At 57.2% G+C, this 24381-nt stretch overlaps 1 protein-coding gene across 8 annotated transcripts; it reads right to left on the minus strand.

Moving 5' to 3' along the window:
- Positions 1-841: 841 nt before the first annotated feature.
- Positions 842-13122, minus strand: KNOP1 (lysine rich nucleolar protein 1). 8 transcript variants are annotated; one of them, XM_051847463.3, is made up of 5 exons: positions 11447-13122; positions 7481-8406; positions 4652-4720; positions 2560-2631; positions 842-1616 (listed from the first exon to the last, which is right to left on the minus strand). In XM_051847463.3, exons 1-5 carry the CDS (start codon positions 11994-11996, stop codon positions 1305-1307), a joined length of 1929 nt encoding a protein of 642 aa, XP_051703423.2. In that variant the 5' UTR covers positions 11997-13122; the 3' UTR covers positions 842-1304. The 8 variants fall into 8 exon arrangements, with proteins under 8 accessions (XP_051703423.2, XP_008255992.2, XP_002711852.2 ...); XM_008257770.5 differs by lacking the exon at positions 11447-13122 and adding an exon at positions 11264-11403; XM_002711806.6 differs by lacking the exon at positions 11447-13122 and adding an exon at positions 10807-11085.
- Between the last annotated feature and the right edge of the window lie 11259 nt (positions 13123-24381).

Below are 24381 nucleotides of genomic sequence, written 5' to 3' on the forward strand. Positions count from 1 at the left end.
TCAACTTGGGCTCTGCCATTAGGACAGGCAGGCATGGCACCAGAGGACCTTCCGAATGACAGCACCAGGACCAGGCAGGGGGCCCAGGCTGCCTACGTTCTCGTGGGCCACTTTCCCAAGTCCACCGCTGGAGCAACAGGGACTCAAGGAAGCATTTCAGGAGACCAAGTGAAAGAGCTTGCCCAAGGCACACAGAGGTGCTGCTTTCTCCTCTGGAATGTTCCAGCCCTCGACAGGCTGCCATCCTGCTACCTCCTGGAAGCCACCACTTAGGGAAGAGCAAGCGCCTTAGCTGCTGAGTCAGCTCCACCCAGCCGGCCCGGCGGGACACAATTTCCTGGCCAGTGAGGGCTGGGCCGTCTATAGGAGGCGCTCCAGAGACGATGTGACAGTGTTCCAATCGGAGCCTGTCTTTGGGCTCGTGCAACAGAACAAACAGTCAGGGTCACCTGGGCCATTTGTCCTGGAGCTCCCTGAGGTCGGCTGTGAAGTCCCAGGCGGCGGAAGAGGCTGCAGCCATTGCTGTGGGCCTGGGTCACCTCCTTCCCACCACCTTCCTTCTTTGCAATCCAGAATAACCTAAAGAAAACACACCTGGGACTCTGCCACCCGCTCAGCAGGAGCACGGACCACTCTCTAAGAGGCCTTGTGCAGAGTCCAGGGGCGGCACTAAGCAATCAAGACCCAGCTCAGCACCCGGGCCCTAGAGGCGAGGCGAGGCCGGGTCAGGGGCACGGCTCCCTGGAGCAGAGCAAGCTCGGCCACTTCAAGCCAGGGGCTTACAGGGTGGCCTGGTTCCTCCCTGTCCCCCAGCAGCCCCACAGACGTGTCATACAGCATGTCTCCTCAACCGCAAACTTTAATCCTAGTGAATCTTCCCTTCAGAGGAAGAACAGTGACTTAGGGCTGGGGATACAAAAGTACACTCCCTGGTACTGACTGGTGGCTGACCCTGGGCAACTGTAGTGCTTTCTCCCTGAACCTCAGTTGCCTCATCTGTAGGATGGGTCTAACGATAGCACCCACTTCGTCGTCATGAAGATTAATGCACTTTGGTGTGTGCCTGGCACACACACGTGCTAACCCCACAATGAGTGTTAGCTCCTGGTGGATGCGCGGCCGTCTCCACCCGGGGATGGAATGTCAGACACGGCAGGACGAGGGCTTGGCCACGCGCTGCCCCCCTCCCCACCCCCCTTCGTCCACACAGCTGGCCTCAAGTGTCGAAGGAGAGCTTTTCTTTCTGCAAGATGGGGTGGGTAAGAAAAAGCACCGGGGGCTGTTGCGGGGCCCAGATACGCGGTTTAATCGTCCAGGCGCACCGACTTGGAAGCGTTCCTGTCGATGTAGAAGATCTTGTCCGAGGCGGGGGCGAAGCCGAGGCCGGCGCCGCGGCTGTACTTCCAGCTCAGGGCCCGGTCGTAGTCCCGCTGCAGGCCCTGCTGCAGGCTGTCCGCGGCCTGCTTGCTGAGGGCCATGTTGGGCCTCCCGAGCGTGCTGGGGGGGCGGCTGAAGGAAGGGGACAGGTTCTTAAAGCCGCCCATGAGTTTGAGAAATTTCAGCTTCTGTTCCTCGTTTTCAAACCCGGCGGTATCCCACTGGCCAAACTGCGTTCCCTGTGGCAAGAGGGGAGAGCAGGTTAGTCCCCTTGATCCCAAGGCCCCTGTCCGCCCCCAGACTCCAGCCCACCAGCGAGGACTACGTGAGCGAGGTCCTGCGCTGACACAGCTGCACGGTGCCCTGTCCGATTCAGCCCCAGGAAAGATACCACGTTTCTTGTTTCATTGACAAGGAAATGACATTTACAGCTCCACTGGGGCCAGGAGCCTAACTGGCTGACTGGCACGCCGCTGCCTTCCGGCTCACGTGACAGCCCCCAAGAGCCCGCTGAGCCAGCGTATGCACCCCATTTTACAGGTCTGGAAACTGAGGCTCAGGGAGGGCAAGTTGCCCGATGGACAGTGCCTGCTCTGACGTCCGGTCTCCTGACCCCAGCCAGCAGCTCTCCCCCAGGCCACGTTTCTGACAAGCTCCCACCAGCCATGCCTCGGAACTTCCCTTTTTCCTTCTTCCAGGCATGGCCTGCTAACCAGGTTTCTCCCACTGGGGCCAAAGCCCCCTCTAGCGGCTCCCACTGCAGCACGGTCCAGCCCGGGCTGCTGCTCCGTGATGCGTGATCCTTCCTGCTGGATTACCCATTTCAACACCACACCCGTCCCTGCCACCGGCCACTAGGCCAGGAGCACTGCCTCGGCCGCCTTGGTGTCGGGGAGATGGAGCTAACCCCACGCCCCCAGCCCGGGACTGGGGATTTCCCCTTCACACTGGCTCTTGAAGCCAGTCCTGCAAGCCCCTTGCCCTCGCCCCCTCCCCGTTCCAGGGGACATCCCATACCTCTGGGGCTGGTGCCAAGGGTCCAGGGAAGGACCAGCCCTGCCCTAGAGGGAGCCAGCTGTGGGCCTGGATGAATGCAGCTGCTCCCCCTCCACCACACTGCAGGAAGGGGAGGGGTCGGGACACTGAGGGTCCCACCTCGCAGGGTCCCTGTGTCAAACTCACCGTCCTGGTTTCCGAAACTTCCGTCTTGCCCGACTCCCGATCGATCTCTTCTTGCAAGGCCTTTCGCCTCACCTGAGCACAGGAGAGAGCAAGGAGATATATACATTTTCTTTGAACTTAAAACCCAGGACAGGGGCCAGCGCTGTGGGTTAATCCTCTGCCTGCATCCCATATGGGCGCCAGTTCGAGTCCTGGCTGCTCCACTTCTGATCAAGCTCTCTGCTATGGCCTGGGAAAGCAGCTGAAGATGGCCCAACGCCTTGGACCTCTGCATCCACGTGGGAGACCTGGAAGAAGCTCCTGGCTTCAGAGCGGCCCAGCCACAGCCATTGTGGCCATTTGGGGAGTAAACCAGTGGATGCAAGACCTTCTCCCTCTTCCTCTCACTGTCTGTACTCTACCTCTTAAATAAAAATCTTTAAAAAAGAATAAAACCCAGGACAGAGATGGGTCTGGGGGGAACAGGGTCAGGGTGGTGTAGGTGGCACAGCGTCTCTCTGCTACCAGCCAAGGGGGACACTTCTGTCAAAAGGCTTCCCTAATCCAGGGTGACAGGCCTAAGGGCCTAAAGGGGCAGGTGTCATTTATCCCAGTTATTCAAAGGTAGGCGCCAAGAACTCCAACCACATCTCCCCCATGGGTGCAGGGACCCAACTGCCTGCCCCATCACGGCTCCCTGCCAGGGTGTGCATCAGCAGGAAGTGGAGCCAACGCTGGAACCCAGGCCCTCCGACACGGGACACGCATGTCCAAGGGGCCTCTTAACCACTATTTCTCCTCTTTGGCCAGTGTTTCTAGAGAATGAATTCTCCCAGAAACTGAAGCTGATTTATTAAGTTATCCTGGGTGAAACTTGCCAGAACCCATGGCCGGGTACTGCCACTAACTCTCATGGGAACAGCACCCTTGTTTCGCGAGAAGACAGGCTGTGGAGTCATGCAGAGGCTGCTATCAAGCAGCCGCGGGGCCTTGGCTAAGTCATCCCTTAACACCGATCTATTTATCGCGAGGGTCAGAACTGTCAGCAGCCTTGTAGGTAGTATGAGAGAAACAGAAAAACTACGTGGAAAGCCTACCAGGGCATTGGGCTTTAAAAAACCTTAGCAAAGGTGGCTTTGTGGCACAGTGGGTTAAGCCATTCCCTGCTGCCAATATCCCATAAGGGCGATGGGTCAAGTCTCAGCTGTACCACTTCTGATCCAGCTCCCTGCTAATGCACCAGGGAAAGCAGTAGATGATGGCCCGAGTACTTGGGCTCCTCCCACACCATGGAAGACGCTGATGGAGTTCCAGGCTCTTGGTTTCAGCCTGCTGGCCATTTAAGGGGTGAGCCAGCAAATGCAAGGTCTCTCTTTCTCCCTCTGACACTACCTTTCAATACATACATCTTTTTTTTTTTTTTTTTTTTTTTGACAGGCAGAGTGGACAGTGAGAGAGAGAGACAGAGAGAAAGGTCTTCCTTTGCCGTTGGTTCACCCTCCAATGGCCGCCGCGGCCGGCGCACCGCGCTGATCCGATGGCAGGAGCCAGGAGTCAGGTGCTTTTCCTGGTCTCCCATGGGGTGCAGGGCCCAAGCAGAGTCAGGTGCTTTTCCTGGTCTCCCATGGGGTGCAGGGCCCAAGCACCTGGGCCATCCTCCACTGCACTCCCAGGCCACAGCAGAGAGCTGGCCTGGAAGAGGGGCAACCGGGACAGAATCCGGCGCCCCAACCGGGACTAGAACCCGGTGTGCCGGCGCCGTTAGGTGGAGGATTAGCCTAGTGAGCCGCGGCGCCAGCCAATACATACATCTTAAACAGAAAATAATACAATTCCAAAAAGTCAGTTCCCACCCAGGAGACGGCTGCAAGGGATCTGGACATAAGAAACAACTCCTCTGTGTGCTCGGGGACCAGCCCAGGAGGTGGCAGCCCTGGGCTGGCTGAGCCACGTAACCCCTGCCCCAGCTGCAGGGTCTCAGGATCATGCCCTCGCAGGCCCCTCGGCCACAGCATGGCAGCTGGAGGGGCCCGTGGGAGGAATGGGGTCCCTGCCCTGGAGGTGTGTCTGAGAGCAGGAGCTGGGGTCCTGGGAGAGGCGGGCCGGGCCGTACCTGGTCTATGTGCGCCTCGTCCGTGTTGCCTTTCTTTACCAACACCACCTCTAAGTCTGTGTCTGGCTCCTGCACAGAGGGAGGACAGAGGCAGGTGAGGGTCAAGTATACAATGGGTGAGGTCACAATGACGTCCAGGACACGCCCCAGCCCACGAAGCCCCGTCCAGCCTCTCTCGACTGCAAGTCTCCTCCCTGCACTTGGCAGATGGAGACACAGGCTGAGAGAGGAGAAGGGGCCACCCCACGGCTTAGGGGATGGGGCTGAGCCCGAGTCAGGATTTCTATCGTGGGGCCTACAGTACGGCCTTTCCCACTACACCGGACACCAAGCCAGCCAGGGGCACAAGCAGAGAGGCAGGGCGGGCAGCAAACGGACTACCCAAACCACCCAAGTCTTTCCTTGGCACAGCCACGCCCGAGTCCTGATGGCTGCCTAACCACGACGGGCCTCTAGGGCTCTAACTTCCACCTCCAGACACCAGCCTGCGAGGGCATCCCAGCTACTAGGAAAATCCAGCCTGGGGCCCGCATTGGGGTGTAGCAGCTGTAGTTACCACCTGCAATGCCGGCTTCCCCTATGAGTGCTGGTTCAAGACCCGGCTGCTCCTCCGATCCAGCCCCCTGCTAATGCACCTGGCAAAGTAGTAGATGATGGCCAAAGTGCTTGGGCCCCTGCACCCACGTGGGAGACCTGGATGAAGCTCCTGGCTTCAGCCTGGTCCAGCCCTGTGTGTTGTGGCCATTTGGGGAGTGAACCAGTGAACAGAAATCTCTCCCTCTGTCTTCAAAGAAATAAATCTTTACAAAATGAAGAGAAAAAAAAAAAAAGGTGCCTCTGCCCCTCTGCCTGGTCCTTTGGCGCTGCCACGGCTCACCCAAGTTCCAGCACCCCAGCCTCCTCCTCCCTCCCTGGGCTTCTGGGCTGCTGCTTCCTCTGCAGGGCGGCCAAGGCCCACACTGGCGCCAGCTCACTGCGCCGCCCTCGGCCCCTGGCCATCAGCACTGACAGCCACCGGCACCCCGCAGCCTCCCTTCAGGAGTGCTCTGCCCAGCACTGGCGCCCCGAGCAGTGATCCGGGGGGGCTGCATGCTCACATCAGCCCCTGATCCTCTCTGCACCTGCAGGACGTGTGTGTGTTTGCCCCAACCCAGCAGGCTGGCCTGGCAGCACCGCACCCTCACCACGCAGATGGTAAACAGTGGGGACAGCCTGTCCCGAGGCCCTGGGATAAGACCCTAGACTCTGATGGGGGCTGGGCTCCAAGGCACTGGAGTTCCCCTCACCCTGAGTCTCTGAACAGTGAAGATCCAGGTGGAACCAAGTCGAAGGGGCTGGGGCAAAGCTGGGAGAAATCCTGCAAGCAAAGCCACCTCCGCTCAGCCCCGTGCCCTCCTCAAACCCATGGGGCTGAGCCAGGAGCGAGCCACATACGCCCTGTGGAGGGCCCAGCTCTCGGGGCCAGGCACGGCTCCCTGGAGGTGCCCACCACACACCGGCCACTGCTATTACTTGCAGAGCATAGGGCAACACAGGCCAGGGCCATCCAGCTGCTTGGTGCTGAGCTGGGAGAACCCGGGGTGTGTTTTAAAGGAACAGTCACTTCCTGCCTCCCCTGCGAGGAGACACGGGCTGCCTCTGAGACTGGAAAAACCCCCAGGGCAGAAGCCAGACCGTCCACTGAGTCTGAATCCAGCCCAGCGGCCACTCTTGCAGGCAGGGCGCCCCTCGACCCCCCTTCCCGCTCATGGGGGCCACCACGGCAGCTCCCCACCCGACGGCAATGAGGCGGAAGCGCGAGAGGGTTTCCCCAGCCCAGAGCCCTCAGGAGAGCAGCAGATGGGCAGCCAGCACGCAGGCTGGTACCAGCGACCGAGTACAGCCAGCACGCAAGCCAAGTCAGCCCCAGCGACTTCCGGGATCTGGGTGCACACAGTTTCTCCCGCGCGCCGCACACACGCCGCTCACACAGGAGTGACAGCCTGGTCAGGGGACTCCCCGTCCTCAGCTCACGGCCACCCTTCGCTGCCACTCGTCCCTGTGGTAACAGCTCATCTCCACGGTTCTCACCAAGCCATCCTCCTAAAAGGATCGCTCTGGTTTTCCCTCCAAAACTGGCCCCCAACCCCAGATGGCACGGATCAAGCGAGACCGACGCCTGATGTCAGAGCAGGGCTTCTGGCTACCATGACCCAAGCCAGGCCTGTGACAGCAGCTCTAGGCCTCTGCGGTCACTTCCCAGGAGGCACGCTGTGTCCTCGGGGAGGGCCTGAACCCTGAACCACGAGGATGAAGGCCTGGAGCTGCAAGGCCAGCTCGCCATGGGCTGGGGACAGGGGCAAGACCAGGACTGCACCCCGGAGAAGTACAAGCCCGGAGCTGAGGGAGGCCACCCAAATCTACCGTACCCCTAAGTCGTGTGTACTGAGCTCGGACAGTGAGCTGAGAGCTACTGGCACCCTGCGGTTTCTGACTCTTTCTTGAGCTTTGGGTAGCAAGTGGTGACGTTCAGGAAACAAAGGATCCGCTGAAAACTGGAAACTTCGTCAGTTCCTGAGTTGGGTAGACTCTCAACAGCAAAGGATGCCTATATTACTAACAATACTGCATGAGCCGCTGGATCCAGACACACCTGAAGCCTGCATACCATAAACCCGATGACACAGGTCAACAACTCCCCCCACCCCCTCATCTGGCCGAGGTCAGTTTCCTGCTGGCCCCAGCAGCTCAGGCACGCATGCCCACATGGGTGCACACGTGCACTGCACCCGCCCCCCCAGCGCCGCCCTGTGCTCCCACGGCAGAGCCCACTTCCGAAGGAGAACCCACCTCCTCCCAGAGGTCGCCTGCCACCTCGCTCTCTTTCCGCTTCTTCTTCTTCTTCTTCTTTAGAGCGGGCTCCTCGAGGACTGGCTGCCCCACCTTCTTCTTGGACTTGGTTTTCTTCTTTGTGGGGGTCTTGGGGCCATCTCCTATGGGGATGTACTCGGGGGCGTCGACCCTGACTGGCTTCTTTTTGCTGCCTCTCCGAGGGCTGCTCTCCGAGGACCTGGAGAGCGGGCACTGGCCCAAGAGGGTGTCTTCCTCCTGGTGGGCTTTCTTCTTCTTCTTCTTCTTCGCCTTCACCGGGTGCTCCCTGGAGCTGCCCTGCTTCCGCTTCTGACCCGCAGCCGCCTGCTCCTCGCCCCCCTCCTGGCCCGCTGCGCACCTGCGCAGGGCGTCCTCCACCTCCAGGAACCAAGGGTCCCGCACTGCGAAGGCACCAAGCTCCTGGGCCTTTTTTTCCTTCTTGTGTTTTTTGGGCTTCTTGCTGGCTCTGCTCACCTCCTCCCCCTGTCTGGGGTCTGGGGAAACCTTGACCCTCAAGCCATGGGGCACGGCCAGAGGCACCACGGACTTCCTCTTCTTCTTCTTCTCCCCGCCGAGGAACTCCGAGTGGCTGGGGGACTGCTTCCGGGGGCTCGGTGACTTCTTCGTCCGCCGGGCCCGCGAGGAGAGCTCGGGTTCCGGGGGCTCCTCGCCCAGCGCGCTGTTCTGGCTTTTCTTCTTCTTCTTCTTCTTCTTCACCACTAGCGGCACCTCGGGTGCCTGTCCCTGGGCCCCGCTCCTCCGCGGAGATGCGGCCACGAAACAGGGGTCAATGCTGAGAACCGAATACCGAGTCTCTGCCTCTTTGACCAACTTCTTCTTCTTCTTCTTCTTTTTCTCTGGAAACTCAAGGCCCAGGTCCAGTTTGGGAGCCTTGTTGATCATTCCTGCCAAAAACAACAGTACAGGTTAGCCTGAGTTCAATTCTTCTAAGCACCACCAAAAGCCAAATTTCTTTGAGTTGGTAGTCAGAAAATGATCAGCATTCCTTTGGTGCAAAGCAAAATCGGATAGACTTTTTTTTTTTTTTTTTTTTTTTTTGACAGGCAGAGTGGACAGTGAGAGAGAGAGAGAGAGAGAGAGAAAGGTCTTCCTTTGTCGTTGGTTCACCCTCCAATGGCCGGCGCAGTGCTGGTGCACCACGCTGATCCGAAGCCAGGAGCCAGTTGCTTCTCCTGGTCTCCCATGGGGTGCAGGGCCCAAGGACTTGGCCATCCTCCACTGCACTCCCTGGCCACAGCAGAGAGCTGGCCTGGAAGAGGAGCAACCAGGACAGAATCCGGCGCCCCGACCGGGACTAGAACCTGGTGTGCCGGTGCCGCTAGGCGGAGGATTAGCCTAGTGAGCCGTGGCACTAGCCTAGGATAGACATTTAAGTCCAGACAGCTTTAGGTTCCAAACCAAACCACTCTGCTACCCTGACTCAGTCACCTAGCCTCAGGGCCAGTGCTGTGGCACAGTGGGCGAGGCCACCACCTGCGGTGCTGGCACGCCATACCTGAGTGCCAGCTCTAGTCCCAGTTGCTCGGCTTTTTTGAATGATTTTTTTGTTTTTATTTATTATGCATTCATTTGAGAGGTAGAGACACAGAGAGAGGTCTCCCATCCGCTGGTTCACTCCCCAGATGGCCACAACAGCTGGAGCTGGGCGGATCCAAAACCAGGAGCCAGGAGCTTCTTCCAAGTCTCCCATGCGGGTGCAGGGAGCCATCTTCTCCTGCTATCCCAGGCTATAACAGAGAGCTGGATCAGAAGGGGAGCAACCGGGACTCGAACCAGTGCCCATATGGGATGCTGGCACGGCAGGCAGAGGATTAACCTACTGCACCACAAATGCCGGCCTCCTGCTCTGCTTCTGATACAACTCCCTGCTGATGCATCTGGGAAAGCAGTGGAGGATGGCCTAAGTGTTTGGGCCCCTGCCATCCACACGGGAGACCCAGATAAGAATTCCAGGCTCCTGGCTTTGGCCCGGCCTAACTCCAGCCATTGCAGCTACGTGGGGAGTGAACCAGCCGATGGAAGACCTGTCTCTTCCTCTCTAACTCTGCCTTTCAAATGAATAAATAAACCTTAAAAAAAAAAACCAAAACCCTAAGCTCCCTGAGCCTCAACTTCCCCATCTGGAAAATGGGGGTGGAGGGCACTACCGACTCCTTCTCTGGGGGAATAAACAGAACAGTCCACGCCAAGGACGTCCTACACTGTCGATTCCTCTTTCGAAGCCCCTTCCTCAAACCTCCAAGCCTGCTGTTCATCCCAGACACCAGTCAGCTTGCTGACTCCCAGCCCAGGCAGCAACGGGGCCACAACCAGGCCTGCATCCGGGGCTCTCCTAACAATGAACTCCCCCACCTGCACCCCGAGTGACCTCCCCTCACAACTGCCTTCCTGTGTGGCTCACAAGACCAGGGGTAAGGACGGGCAAGAAGCCCCAGCGAGGACCCAAACACTGGGCTTCCGGTGGCTCCGACACACTCTTGCCACAGAGCCTTGGCTGTTCCCGACCTCAGCCCCCCATCCACAAAGAGCGAACCAGAAGCCCCCAGGGTTAGGGGCCACATCCGGCCAGCACACCTGTTTCCCCGCTTTCTGAAACTTCAAGCTGATTGCTGGCACTCACTGATTGGCAATGACACACAGCAAGCCAGCCGGCTCTCCCTAGTTGAATGTTATGGAGACACCTGTGCGAAGGGGCGGGCGCCCTCCACACCCTTCGGCCCCTCTCACCGCGGCCGGCAGCCTAGCCCCCGCTGCTCCCCGGGCCAGCTGAGAGCCGAGTCACCCAGGGCACCCAGAAACCAAGCACAGGGGCTTCTCCAGCCCACAGGGGCCCCCCTGGATCTGGCTTACTCGTAGCAACTTCAAAGGGCGTTCATAACCTGCTCCAGAAACACCGGGAGAACCAAGGGAACAGCCACTGGTTCACGCATTCCCTGCGTTCCCAGAGCCTGAATGCATGCTAGAAACACAGACACAAGACATTGGCCTCCAAGCGACCCGTAGGCGCGGGAGGCTAAGCGCCCCAATGACGACGATGATACAGTCCCCAAAGCAAGAGCGTGGCAAGGTTAGGGCGACGGAGGGCGAGGAACCGGCCCTACCAGTAGTCTGCAAAGTTCTGAAGAACAAAGCTTCGCAGCTGGGGCAGCTGCGGCGAACACACGCCTGGAGCCGCCCCGGTGGGGATGCTCACTGCACAGGTGGGTGGACACAGGGTGCCGAGGCGGGAGGAGGAAGCGGGGAGTTTAGGAGCAAACCGACGGTAACCACGCCCCAGCGCGCACCTGAGCCGGCCGCAGGAACCGCCGCCGCCGCAACAGGTGGGCATCCGCCAGGCGCTCGCCAAGGAGGGGGAGAAGCGAAAACCTGGAGCTGGCGCGTCCGGGGAGCCGAGCGCGCGCGCCGTCCCGGGATCGCGCAGAACAAAGCCGCGGCGGGAGCCGGACGCGCAGCCTCGCCCCCTCCTCCGCCCCGGCTCGGCCATTCGGAACCCGCGGCCCGCCGCGCATCCGCGCTCTCCCCGAGGCGGGGCGGGGAACCGAACCACCGCCGGGGCACCTCGCGCCCGCGCTCTCTCCACAAGCCACGTCCCACGCGTCCACTGGCCCTAGATCCCGGTCCGGACGTGGCAAAACGGGGGGTTCAAACGCGTCCGCGGGGCGCCGGAGCCCGCGGACCACCCCGCCAAGCTCACCGCGGGGGCGCCCCGGCTCCCCTCTCCAAGCGCCCCCAGAAACACACCGCGAGCCTTGCTCCCGGGCAACTTCCTGGAGGCGGGGGCCTAAGGCTCGGGCGGGCTCGCAGCGCCGATCGAGGGGGCAATTTCGGGGTGCGGCGCCGCCACTTCGCCCCCTTCCTCTCCTGCCAGCAGATGCCCAAGCCCCGTCTCCAGCCCCTCGCCGCCGCGCCTTGCACCGCGCTCACCCGTCAGCCGAGGGTCTCCGCCTCCACGTGAGAGCCCGCTCCGCCGTGACCCGGAAGTCAACTTCCACTCGCTGGCTCGCCCCCGCGACATCCAGTTCCTTCCGGGTCGCTGCCAGGAGGCGAACGCGGTTGCCGTGGAAACGGCGTCCATGGCGGCTCCGCGGCAGATCCCCAGCCGCAGTGGCCAGCGCGAGGAGCCGGACAGCTCGGCCGACTCGTCCGGCACCACCCGGACGCCAGCGCTCACCGTGTCGTCCGTGTCCCCCGACCTGCCTGTGTCGCTGGGGCAGGTCACCGAGCCGCCGCCGCCGGGCAAAAACCTGTGGGAGCAGATCTGCGAGGGTAGGCAGCCGGGACTGGCCGACGAGGGCGGGAGCCGGGCGGCCTCTGTGCGCCAGGCGGCTGACGTCGGGGGCCGCTGCGCGATTCCCAGCGGGGGGAACAGGCGGGCTCCAGGTTGGGCCGCGCGGCCTCCCGCTGCGCTCTGTCGTGTGGCTAGGGAAGCAAAACTCCCGGTCCTTGACCTTAACCCCCACCCCCCACTCTTCATTAAAAACACTCGGCTCCCAAGGGAGATCGAGTGTTTTTGCTAAGCACTTCCTGTGGCTCTCTGGTTCCAGCCTGAAGTCCCTGCTCCAGCGCTGGCCTAGAGACACCTGTTCCATTGCAGATGCTCTCCGCGTAACTCGCACCCTTAGCTCCCTACCCCTTGGTGCTGTGGCAAGGAGCTAATGACCGCCACAAAGAATTCATTCAAGGATTTGAGGGTAGGCACAGCGGCTGTCTCCTCCCCAGAGCTCTCGCTCCCCTAAGCCAAACGCTTCTGCAGAATACGTGAGGAGCGTGGCGCCGTGGGGGGAGTCGCTCAGCCTCGTCTGCGAGAGAGGGAAATTGATGGACCCGCTCACAGGGCAGTGGTGAGGACGGAGTAGAAACGTGCGTGAAGGGGCCTCGTTCAGCGGACTCAATAGACCTTCACTGTCACCGACGAAGAAACACGGCTAATGGCTTAGAATCCGGGTTCGTTTTGGCCACACAGGGCTGCAGGGAGAAAGCACAGAGAATCCGGGTGCTCCCCCAGAACCAGGTGGAGGGCGGCCCCCTGCACAGTGACAGCGTCACAGAAGGAAGCGACTGGGGCCACAGGTGGCCGGCCGTGCGCATGGGCACTCGGATGATGTTTGTACCCTGGACGAATAAACTGAATTCTTAACCATCTCAGAGCACAGTTTTCTATCACAGTAAAGTCAGGGTCTGGCAACAGACACGAAAACACAGGCTTTGTGGTGATCCCATCTCTGAGCTGATCAAAAACAAAGGATCACAGCAGGCAGCCCGGCCCGAAGCTCGGTTCGTGAAGACAAAACACAGCCAGGGCCCGGCGTCGCCACGCAAAGGTTCCGCTGCCTCCGGAGCTGCCCGCCTGCCTCCCACGGGGGAGGGCTGCTTGGATGCCCCGCCGTTCTGCTTCCCAGCTACGATCCTGCTGATGCATCCCGGGAGGCACCGGGCGATGGAGACCCAGATGGAGTTCTGGGCTCCTGGATTTGGCCTGGCCCAGCCCCGGCAGTTGTAGGCATTGAGAGTCAACCAGTGGGTGGAAGATTCTCTCTCTCTCTCTCTCTCTCTCTCTCTCGTTGCTCTGCTTTTAAAGTAGGTGCAAATAAACTTTTATATGAAGATACAGTACAGGTAAATACCTAAGATGTTGGTCCTGCCTGGCTCGGGCTGTTCCGTGTGCCTGTGCACCTGCCTCCATGAGACCTTATCCATGAATATTGTTCTGTTTTCCCCCTCCTCTTTCCAGTGACAACCAAGGGCTCTGTCTTGGTGGCAGGGACCTTTCCTGCCAAGGCTCCTAATTAAATCGTCCAGCGGCGTGGGACTCAGCGATGCTGAGCTATGGTTTCAGTCCAGCTGTCTGGGCCTTGCTGCTTCTGGTCTGGTGCTGCTGTGGTTGGCCGCCCCGGCAGCCCTGGCACTGTCTGGGACTCATGGCTCACCCTCAGTGCTCTTGTAGAGTCTGATCCCTTATCCCGTCTGCAAGGTACTGATGCGGGTCAGATCTGAACCAACGCTTGTTCCCCTGGCACACCTGCGGGCTCTCGGCGCTGGACGCTGGAAGCTGCTCTACGTCCATCAGTGCCTTCTCCCCTTACCCACGGCGGCTGGCCCAGGGTTTAATCCTCCCCCTCTCCACCAGCGTTCTGTTGTCCCACTTAGCACAGGAGGGGAGCCCTCCGGTCCCCCTGTGCCCACGTGTTCACATCTGCGCACACACAGAGGACGTGCGCTCTGTGCGCCGCTCACCGCTCAGCCCTCTGTCTGCTCTTGCATTCCAGGAGCTCGCCCTGTCACTCACCACCTCCACATCTTTCTTCCCCACAAACACTCTGCTCTTTCACCTCGGGGAGGGGGGAATAAAACCTGCCCGGACCCCATTAGCTGCCAGTCCCAATCCACCTCTCGTCCCTGCTCAGCCCGACTTCTGCGCACCACTCTCACTCCCACTTCCTTAGCACCGCAGGCAGACTGAGCTTCACTTGATCTCCCCGAAGAAAGGATTCTCCTGCACCCAGTCAGCAGTCAGCACGAACCCACGGGGCGTGCGTGGTGTGACGGCAGACAGGCCTGTGGGCCCGGACAACGGACTCCGGATCCCAATGCCACCATCATCCACTCCGCCTCCCGCTCCAGAAGCCGAGGACCCCTCTTGTGTGCTTCCTGGTTATGACCCCTGACCCCCGCTCTCAATCGCCAGTCCCTACAGGGTCTCCCTGCTTAGCATCTCCAGGGATCAGCCCCACCCCCGCCCCACCCCCAGGGTGAGGCCCTTACAACCCCCAACTGGATTGAACTGGGGCAGGTCTCCTTCTAGACCATGGTCCACTCTGTCACAGGAGCTGCCCTAAAATTCCCATCTCACCATGCCATGCCAGCCTGACACTGAAGCCCCTTAAGGATCCAACCCTGTTTTTCTTGGCTCATCATTTTTCTTGCTTCAAACTGTTGTAATGGCCAACATTTAGTGAACTGCTCTTTAGATGCAAGGAACTAGTGTAGGTACGTTTTCTTTATTTTTTAAAAAAGATATATTTATGGGGCCGGCGCTGTGACACAGTAGGTTAATGCCCTGGCCTGAAGCACTAGCATCCCATATGGGTGCCGGTTCGAGACCCGGCTGCTCCACTTTCTGTCCAGCTCTCTGCTATGGCCCAGGAAAGCAGTAGAAGACGGCCCAAGTCCTTGAGTCCCTGCACCCACATGGGAGACCCGGAAGAAGCTCCTGGCTCCTGGCTCTGGATTGGTGTAGCTCCGGCTGTTGCAGCCATTTGGGGAGTGAACCAGCGGATGGAAGAGTGCGCTCTCTCTCTCTCTCTCTGTGTAACTCTCACTTTCAAATAAATAAGGCAGAGATAGAGAGAGAGAAGGAGAAAGAGATCACCCAGCCCCTGGTTCACTACCCAAATGGCTGCGACAGCCCGGGGCTGGGCTGATCCAAAGCCAGGAACCAGGAGGCTCATCCAGGTCTCCCACATGGGTGCAGGGGCCCAAGCACTTGGGTCGTCCTCCGCTGCTTTTCCCAGGCGCATTAGCAAGGAGCTGGATCATAATGGGGCAGCCAGAACTGGAACCAGCACCCACCAGCACTGCAGGTGGAGGCTTAACCTTCTATGCCACAGCACTGGCCTCATGTGCATTCTCATTTAAGACTCATAGCAACTCGGGATTTTCCCTGTTGTACAGTGGGAGAAACTGAGGCTTAGGAAACTTGCCCAAAGTGGCTAGCAGAGTGAGGATCAAAGTCAGGCCTGTGTGACACTCAAGTCCAAACCCCTCAACAAGAAACCAGCACGTTGGGACTGGCGTTGTAATACAGCAGGTTAAGCCCCTGCCTGAAATGCCAGCATCACATATGGGCATCGGTTCAAGTCCCAGCTGCTCCATTCCAATCTAGTTCCTGGCTAATGTGCCTAGGGAAGAAGCAAAAGATGGCCCAAGTCCTTGGGCCCCTGCCACCCGCGTGGGAGACCTTTCAGCCTGTCCCAGTCCTGGCTGTTGGGGATATTTGGGGGAGTGAACCAGCAGATGAAAGATCTCGGTATCTCTCTCTCTCCCTCTCCCTCTCCCCTTCTCTCTCCCATCCAAGTACTAACCAGGCCCAACCCTGCTTAGCTTCTGAGATTAGGCGCATTCAGGGTGGTATGGCTGCAGACCTCTCCTTCTCTCTGTTTTTGCCTTTCAAATAAAGAAGTCTTAAAAAGGCGGGGGGGGGGGGGAGCCAGTATTCTTTCAAGCATGGACAGGAGCACCTAGAGCAGAACCTTCTGGAAGCTTGCTGACAACGCAGATTGCTTGGTGCTGGCCCTGGCCTGATGAGTCCTTGAACTCTGGGCATGAAGCTAGCACTCCAGGCAAGGCACATGGCACAGTGCACCGTCCTGTACCATGTCCTTGTCACTACCCCATGTCCCACCTCTCCACTCCTAGGCACAGGCTTTGCTTCGTAATGGAACTTCTCTGCCCTGTTCTAACCTCTGTATCTTTCAAGACTCAGCCCCAGCGGCCCCTCTCCTGGAAGGCCTGTGTTTCCTTAGTGCTTCTAAAGCCGCAGGTGCAGCTCTCTGTGGCATCGCGCTTACGTATTGCAACCTGGGTTCACTGTTCATCCCCTCACGGCAGCTCTGTTCTTCCCTCTGTCCAGCAACCTTGTTTAACCCCCTGGCAGAGTACACACCCTCCAGGACTACCAATAGGCAGCAGGGGGCAAATGTTGCCTTTTAATTGTTTCCATTAGGATCGCTTTCAGCAGCAAACAACACAAAGCTCAACTTGTAAATGGCCTGGGCCATCAGTTCATTTCATTATCTAGCATCCCAGAGGCACGGCGGGGAAAGCGTCCAACTGTGGTCCCAGGGCGCTGCTCGCCTGGCAAGCTGCCGGGCTCACTCTGCTGGTTGCACGGTGTCGCCTTTGCTGTGTTCAGTGAGCGACCACTTCTTCTCCTGCTTAGACAGGGGTGCCTTCCTCCCGCCTGTGATGAAAATCCCAGTGAACCCTCTTACCAGTCAGTTAATCGAAAGATTGGAGCTGAGCCTGGCAGCAGCCCTTAGTGATCAAAGGACACAAATGATGATAGATCAGGCTGGTTTAAGGAACGCGATGCTTTTTACAAACCATCAAATCCTCTGGTGCCGTTCGTTGGAACAGCACCGGTCTGTAATCAATTACACATTTCCAGTTGAAATCACAGGGGAAATTTACAGATTCTCAAAGGTGCCCGAGGCTGTGAGTGAGGAACACATCGGATAGGCTCGAGGCCAAGCTGTTTCCCCGGTCTCCTGCGTCCTCACGTCCACTGTGGATCTTTCAGTGTTGTCACGATGAAGTTTGCATCTTTTCCATCAAATTGAAGTGAACGCCTAAGAGATTTCTTCGGCAAATATATACACAGGACAAATATACTTAAATGCAAATAGAAGTCAAATATCTTTTTAAAACTGTGTAAGATTGATTATACCCTAGACAAACAGGGAGCGTTACAATCAGGAGTACAAATTGTTGTCAGCCTTGGGACTCAGATTTTAAACTAATTTTTCCTTTGACAGAACAGTTCTCCAGTTAGGCGTTAATCTTACAGACAAGCTCCATTCAGATCAATGATATATGTATAAAAATGCTCATTGTAACTTTAACAGTGTAACGTTGGGAAAAAAAATCCGAATGCCCACCAAGAGAGTACCCTGGTTAATTAAGCATGGCACATCGTGTGTGTAGCCCCATGGAGAATGGCACCACATCCAACACCTAGAATGTTTCCTTGGGGGCCCTCAGTGAATCGGAGTGAGTGAACAAGGAGTCAAAGCACCTTGGAGTCCTTGCTTTGTTCACATTTCGTCCATCCATCGAGGACGTATTCTCCAGGAGTTAACAATGGCAGGCACACACACACACAGGTGCCTCCCTCACAAAGCAAGAAAAGGATTTCAAGTGAGAGGCAGACCGATACAAGTTGTGAGGGAAAAGGACATATAGGAAGGTCTACACTTGGATCGTTTGACCTGGTCTAAGATCTTTTAAGTAATTATGTTTGTGTATTTTATATTTTTTGCAACGTGGTCTTCAAAAATATTGTGGAAAATGCCTATTAAAAAACTATGCATGGGCCGGCGCCGCGGCTCACTAGGCTAATCCTCTGCCTGTAGCACCGGCACCCTGGGTTCTAGTCCCGGTCGGGGCGCCAGATTCTGTCCCAGTTGCTCCTCTTCCAGGCCAGCTCTCTGCTGTGGCCCGGGAGTGCAGTGGAGGATGGCCCAAGTGCTTGGGCCCTGCACCCCATGGGAGACCAGGAGAAGCACCTGGCTCCTGGCTTCGGATCAGCACAGTGCACCGGCCAAAGCACGCTGGCCATGGCGGCCATTGGGGGGTGAACCAACAGCAAAGGAAGACCTTTCTCTCTGTCTCTCTCTCTCTCACGGTCCACTCTGACTGTCAAAAAAAAAAAAAAAAAAAAAAAAAAAAAAAAAAAAAACACCAGCTATGCATGAGTTTTAAACTTTTTTTTGCAAAAATAAACTTGAAAAAGTTATTTATGTATTTTGTGGGGGGGGGGGGAGGCAGAGGAAGGGTTCCCATCCATTGGCTCAGGCCTTAAATGCCCACAGTGGCAGAAGCTGAGCCAGCCTGAAGCCAGGGGCTGGGCACTCAACCCTCGTCTCCCAAAGGTGCCAGAGACCCAGCTGCTTGGCTCACCTGCTGCCTCTCAGGGTGCACATCAGCAGGAAGCTGGAACCGGAGCAGAGCTGGGACTCGAACCCAGGGCACTCCAACCTGGATTTAGGCATCTTACCCCCTAGGCCAATTGCCTGTCTCAAACTTACTTTTTAATTTTGTTTCCCCTGAAACTTTAAAGCACCCTCACACATACATTAACAAATATGTTGAAAAACATTCTAACAGATTTACAACAAATCTTAACAGTGGTTATAGGGTTGCAGTGGGATTAGGTGTGACTTTACTCTTCGGGAGCTATCTCTATTACTTAAATCTTTCGCTATGTACTGGTTTTATAATTAAAGATACAAGTCTAGTGGCTGGCACTGTGGCGTTCTGGTAAAGCCGCCACCTGCAATGCTGGCATCCAATGTGGGCACCGGTTCAAGTCCCAGCTGCTCCACTCCTGATCCAGCTCTCTGCTATGGCCTGGGAAAGCAGTGGAAGGTGGCCCAAGTGCTTGGGCCCCTGCACCCGTGTGGGAGACCTGGAAGAAGCTCTTGGCTTCGGATCGGTGCAGCTCCAGCTGTTGCAGCCATTTGGAGAGCGAAACAGCGAATGGAAGACCCCCCCTCCCCGCCTCTCTGTAACTCTGCCTCTCAAATAAATAAATCTTTTTTTTTTAAGATTTTATTTATTTGACAGAGTTACAATGAGAGAGAGAGAGACAGAAAGGTCTTCCCTCCATTGGTTCACTACCCAAATGGCCGCTACGGCCGGTGCTGCACCGATCCAAAGCCAGGAGCCAGGCACTTCCTCCTGGTCTCCCATGTGGGTGCAGGGCCCAAGCACTTGGGCCATCCTCCACTGCCCTCCCGGGCCACAGCAGAGAGCTGGACTTGAAGAGGAGCAACCGGAACTAGAACCTGGCGCCCATATGGGATGCCAATGCCACAGGCAGAGGATTAACCCAGTGTGCCACAGCGCCGGCCCCTAAATCTTTTCTTTTCTTTCTTTCTTTTTTAAATACACAGGTCGGGCCGGCGTCGCGGCTCACTAGGCTAATCCTCCGCCTAGCGGCGCCAGCACACCGGGTTCTAGTCCCGGTCGGGGCGCCGGATTCTGTCCCAGTTGCCCCTCTTCCAGGCCAGCCCTCTGCTGTGGCCAGGGAGTGCAGTGGAGGATGGCCCAAGTGCTTGGGCCCTGCACCCCATGGGAGACCAGGAAAAGCACCTGGCTCCTGGCTCCTGCCATCGGATTGGCGCGGTGCGCTGGCCGCAGCGCGCCGGCCGCGGCGGCCATTGGAGGGTGAACCAACGGCAAAGGAAGACCTTTCTGTCTCTCTCTCTCTGTCCACTCTGCCTGTCAAAAAAAAAAAAAAAATACACAGGTCTATAACATTTTCCACACTGTATCAGTGGTGGGTACTTCAAAAAGCAGTGGGAGCAGGAGGGGTAAATTCACCTCCTTGCCCAAGAGGAAGACAAGCACAGAGCTGTCGCTGGTTTGCAGGCAGGATGCTAAGGTGGCCTGCACATTCTCACCCCTGGCACACACGGTTACTCAGTCACGCGCTAACCTGGATGTATTTACAGTCCTTCATCGGCTGACCTTAACCCAGGGAGACAACCAGAAGTGGACCAGACCTACTCAGGGAAGTCTCAAGGAACAGAAGCTGGAGGGAGTCGAATAGGAGACTCTCGTGTTGACCTTGAGGTAGAAACGACCATGTTGCCCACTGCCTGTGGCAGGGACCTGGGGGCAGCCTCCAGGAGCCAGGTGGTCCCCGGCTGACAGCCAGCAAGATCCTTGGGACCTTAGACCTACAGTGGTGAGGAGCTGAATCCCACCAGCCCTGGCGGGTGCCTTGGTTTTGGCCTCCTGAGACCCCACGCCATCCCCAGATTCCCGACTCAAGGGAGCTGTGACGTGAGAAACTTCCGTTGCTTTCAATCTCTGAAGTCGGGTGCAGTGGTCCTCCCTTGGCCACGGTTTCACTTCCCATGGCTATGGTTAACCGCAGTCAACTTCCGTCTGAAAATACCGCATGGAAAATGCCAGGAATAAACCGCTCGTGAGTTTAAAATAACTGATTACAGCGTGTTGATATAATTGTTCTATCTCAAGTTATTGTTAATCTCTTCTTGTGCCCAGTCTCAAAGTTAAACTTACGGATAAATACAGGGTGCAGTACCATCCACAACTTCAGACACCTGTAGAACTTCTTGGAATGCATCCCCTGCAGAGCAGCAGCGGGCTACCGTCATTTGTTACAATATTGTTACAGCAATAGAAACTGATACAGCTGGGGCTGTTGTAGGGAGCAGGTTAAGCCACCACCTGCAACACTAGCATCGCACACGAATGCCAGTTCAAGTCCCGGCTGCTCCATTTCTCATCCAGCTCCCTGGATGTGCCTGGGAGGCAGCAGATCATCATCTGCTCAAGTTCTTGGACCCTGCCACCCACGTGTGAGACCCGGCTGGAGTCCCATCCTCCTGGCTTCCTCCTGGCCCAGCCCTGGCTGTTGGGGCCATCTGGGGAGCAAATCAGCAAATGGAAGATCTCTGCCTTTCAAATAAATAAGTCTTAAAAAAACAAAACTAGTACAGTGCTATAGCAAATCGAAAGGGCTTACAACTTGCGGTCTGATGTACTTGACCCCAGCCTGATACTTAGGAGTTAAAAAAAGAAAGTTAAGAAATGCTCTATATCCCAGTAGGGAACCTGATAACGGGGGGCCAGCGCTGTGGCACAGCGGGTTAATGCCCTGGCCTGAAGCACCGGCATCCTATATGGCACCAGTTCGAGTCCCAGCTGCTCCTCTTCCAATCCAGCTCTCTGCTATGGCCTAGGAAAGCAGAAGATGGCCCAAGCCCTTGGGCCCCTGCACCCACATGGAAGACTGGAAGAAGCTCCTGGCCCCTGGCTCCAGATTGGCACAGCTCCGGCCGTTGCGGCCATCTGGGGAGTGAACCAGTGGATGCAAGACCTCTCTCTATGTCTCTCTGTAACTCTTTCAAATAAGTAAAAATAAATCTTTAAAAAAAGAACCCTGATAACTGGAGACAACTTGCGTGCAGGACACCTGTATTCCCTCCATACTGTCTTGCCCAGAATGCGACTCTTCCTTGCCAAAAAGGACATACAGCTGCCTTTAATATCCAGACCTTCCCAGAAATCTTTTCCCAGCCTTCCCCCTAGAGAGGTTTCTGGCCACCTCTCAGCTAGCGTTGCGGCCATTCCATAGAACTTGTGTGGCGGGCTCTCTGTGAGCCTCTCCTCCGGATGCCACGGGCATCTTCCCCTCACCCCTTCCCCCTCCATCGCTCATAGTTACCACGGTCACAGTTGGAGGCTGAGCATGCTGGGAAAAGACACCCCCAGACCCTCACGTACAGCCTTAGCCCTGGCATGTGTGGGACCAGCCGTCTCTCTTTGTGTCACCCACTGCAACAAAGCATGGAACTGAGCGCTTCCCCCGCCTCCTTTCAGAGTATGAAGCCAAGCTGCCCCCCTTTCCAGAAGGATACAAAGTCAAACAGGAAGCGCCGGCTGCTGTGAGTATTGTCCAGGCCTTAACCTGGGGGGAAGGCTCGTAGAGACTAGTGCGGACGGCGGCCAATGTCAGTGTCACAGCGGGGAGGTGGACAAGGGGAGGGATTAGAGCCAGGGAGAGACGCTAGCTGCACTCCTCACTTAAAGGGCATCACGTGACCTCTCTGTGCCTCAGTTTGTTCGTCTGTTAAATGGGACATAATCCTTGACTCCAGGGGCCTCTGTGGGGCTCAGAGAAGACCCCTGAGTGAGAAGGGCCTCCAGGATGAATCCAGCAGCCTGACCATGCCAGGGGCGGTTGCAGACCTAGTGGGTGTCTGCGCATTAGGCGGGCAAGAGGAAGGCTGGGCCAGAGAGAGGGGCTGAAGGACAGGGCAGCCAGGAAGGGAGGCCCCCGGGACGTAGCATCGGGGTCCATGGAGTTGCCAGTTTACAGAGAGCAGCGCTGGGAGAGAGGCTGGCACTGGCACAGGGTGTGGCTCCGTGCGCCCCGGGGGCACATGGGGGCAGGAAGAAGGCGGGGGCAGCCCAGCGGGACCCTCACTCACCTCACCGTGCTCCCCCACCCACCCCCTTCGGATCTGCACCGACTCGGTAGACTCTGTCCCCCGGGAGCCACGTCCCCCTCTGGCTCTGCCTTCTTCCCCGGCTTCCCCGTTTCTTTTGGGTATATTTGCAAATTGGTCATGCAGAGAAGCGGCTCCTGTTCTTTCCTGGGTCAGAGGTTTATTCCTCTGCAGTGTCCCGGAGGGAAGGGAGACACAGATTTGTGCTGGGTGTGCCCCCCCCCCCCGAGCCTAGGGTTCTGCCATGGAAGCGCGACCCTTTGTGAGGTTCCGAAAGGAAAGGCAGTGTCTGCGATGGGTCCCCGCCCTTGCCCACCCTCAGGATTTGCCACTGGAGGAAGTGGTCGTCCACGGCTTCCACGCCGAGCACTACCTGCCAGCTCCCCCTATCACCGTGACCTCACACATACCTTGTCCTTCGCACAAACTGGAAGCCATCGATCCAAAAACATGTAAGTAAACGAGACGAGATTTCAGCTTTTGTCGTTTGGGGTTTGGGACACAGCAGAAGCCGCAGGGTGGGGGTGGGGGTGGGTAGCTAGACCTCACAGAGGCCATATAAATCAGAAAGAATATGGCTTGGGTTTTAAGTTTTAAGAGAAGTATCCTTTAGTCCACTAACTTGGAGGTTAGAATGTAATAAAGAGCTGGGTGTTTGGTGAGCTTGTACATGCCTGCATCCCAGGTCAGAAATGCTTCGTTAGAGCCCCAACACAGCTTCCTGGGGGGCAGCAGGGGATGGCTCAGGTGCGTGGGTCCCTGCCCCCTATTTGGCTGCAGCTCCAGGCCATGGTCTGCTCCTGCCACTGGTCTGGACCAGCCCTGGCTGCTGTGGGCATCTGGGGAGTAACCCGGCAGATGAAGGCTCTGTGTTTCCTCTCTGCCTTTCAAATAAAAGGCAAATAAGGATTTTTTTTAATATAATGAAGATAATAGCAGGTATAATTTGATTCTGCATTGAATACAAAGGGGAGAGGGGGTCAATCAGTGTGAAATGTGGGAGCAGTTATCACACTGCCCTCATTTTCATGTGACACCAGAGGTGCGGCCTGCAGGCCTTTCACCCCGAGTCGGGTGCTGCAGGAGCGGCCTCTGGCCAGGCCCTCCGCTAGTGATGCATTCTGGGCCTTTAGGCTCCCACCAGCTGCGCCCTGGCCTCGCTCCTGCTGCCTTGGGGCTGTAACCAGCTGGGGACTTGGCTCTAGGTAGGGCCTGGCCTACATCCTTGCCAGTCTACAGAGGCTCAAAGGACATTTCAAGTTCCTTAAAAAAAAAAAAAAAGAAATTCTTTTCTTTGAAAGGCAGAGACAGGCAGATAGACCGAGATCTTCCACCCACTGGCTCTCTCCCCTAAATGCCTGCAACAGCCAGGGCTGGAAACTCAACCTGGGTGTCCTTCATGGGTGGTAGGGACCCCAGTTACCTGAGCCATCACTGCTAGAATCAAGAGTGGAGCCAGGACTTGGAACCAGGTACTGATATGGGATGCGGGGGTCCCACTGCACCCAAACACCTGCCTCTTAAGTTTCTTCAATAATCCACCCCAACCCAGCAGTGTGGAGTACGCCGTAACACTTAAGGCTGTGTTACTGAATAGACCAGATCTCTTTTCGGTCAGAAGGAAATGTTCTTCCCAGAATGACACAGGGCATTCGGGCCCTGCAGAGGGATTTCCCCCCCTTGTCTGCTTCAGGTTCCCCCAGAGAGTATTTGGAAACGTTCATCTTTCCGGTCCTGCTCCCCGGAATGGCCAGCCTCCTTCACCAAGCGAAGAGGGAGAAATGTTTTGAGGTCAGTTGCTCAGCAAGGTCTTCTTTTACAGGTTCTCGCTCCTCCATTTTGATCAAATGGTCGCTCATTATCTCAGAGTGCCACTGGGTCCCTGTCCTTGAAACGATCCCTTTGGGTGGGACAGCCTGTGTTTGGGGCCGCTCACCCAAGCCCAGCCTTGTGGCCAATGGTGCCAATGGTGCACGCACTCGCCCTGCCTTCTGTCCGGCCGTGCGGGCCTCCCGCCCTGCCTGGCGTCCCTGCCTGCCCTTCTCCTATGTGTTGGTTTTCCTTGCTGTTTCTTGCATGCGTCGAGGAAAGCTTTCC

This window comes from Oryctolagus cuniculus, chromosome 19 (genome assembly GCF_051225735.1).
Source record: "Oryctolagus cuniculus isolate XC-2025 breed Fujian yellow rabbit chromosome 19, ASM5122573v1, whole genome shotgun sequence".
Classification (NCBI taxonomy): Eukaryota; Metazoa; Chordata; class Mammalia; order Lagomorpha; family Leporidae; genus Oryctolagus; species Oryctolagus cuniculus.

What these genes read in the sequence shown, in the direction of transcription:
- KNOP1 (XM_051847463.3), bottom strand. Translation starts at nt 11,996, where the DNA reads ATGAAGAGTGGGGGGTGGGGGTTAAGGTCAAGGACCGGGAGTTTTGCT. An exon ending in CAGGCGACCTCTGGGAGGAG is followed by an intron (nt 4,721 to 7,480) that starts GTGGGTTCTCCT and finishes CCCTCTGTGCAG; the next exon opens with GAGCCAGACACAGACTTAGA. An exon ending in AAGTTTCGGAAACCAGGACG is followed by an intron (nt 1,617 to 2,559) that starts GTGAGTTTGACA and finishes CTCTTGCCACAG; the next exon opens with GGAACGCAGTTTGGCCAGTG.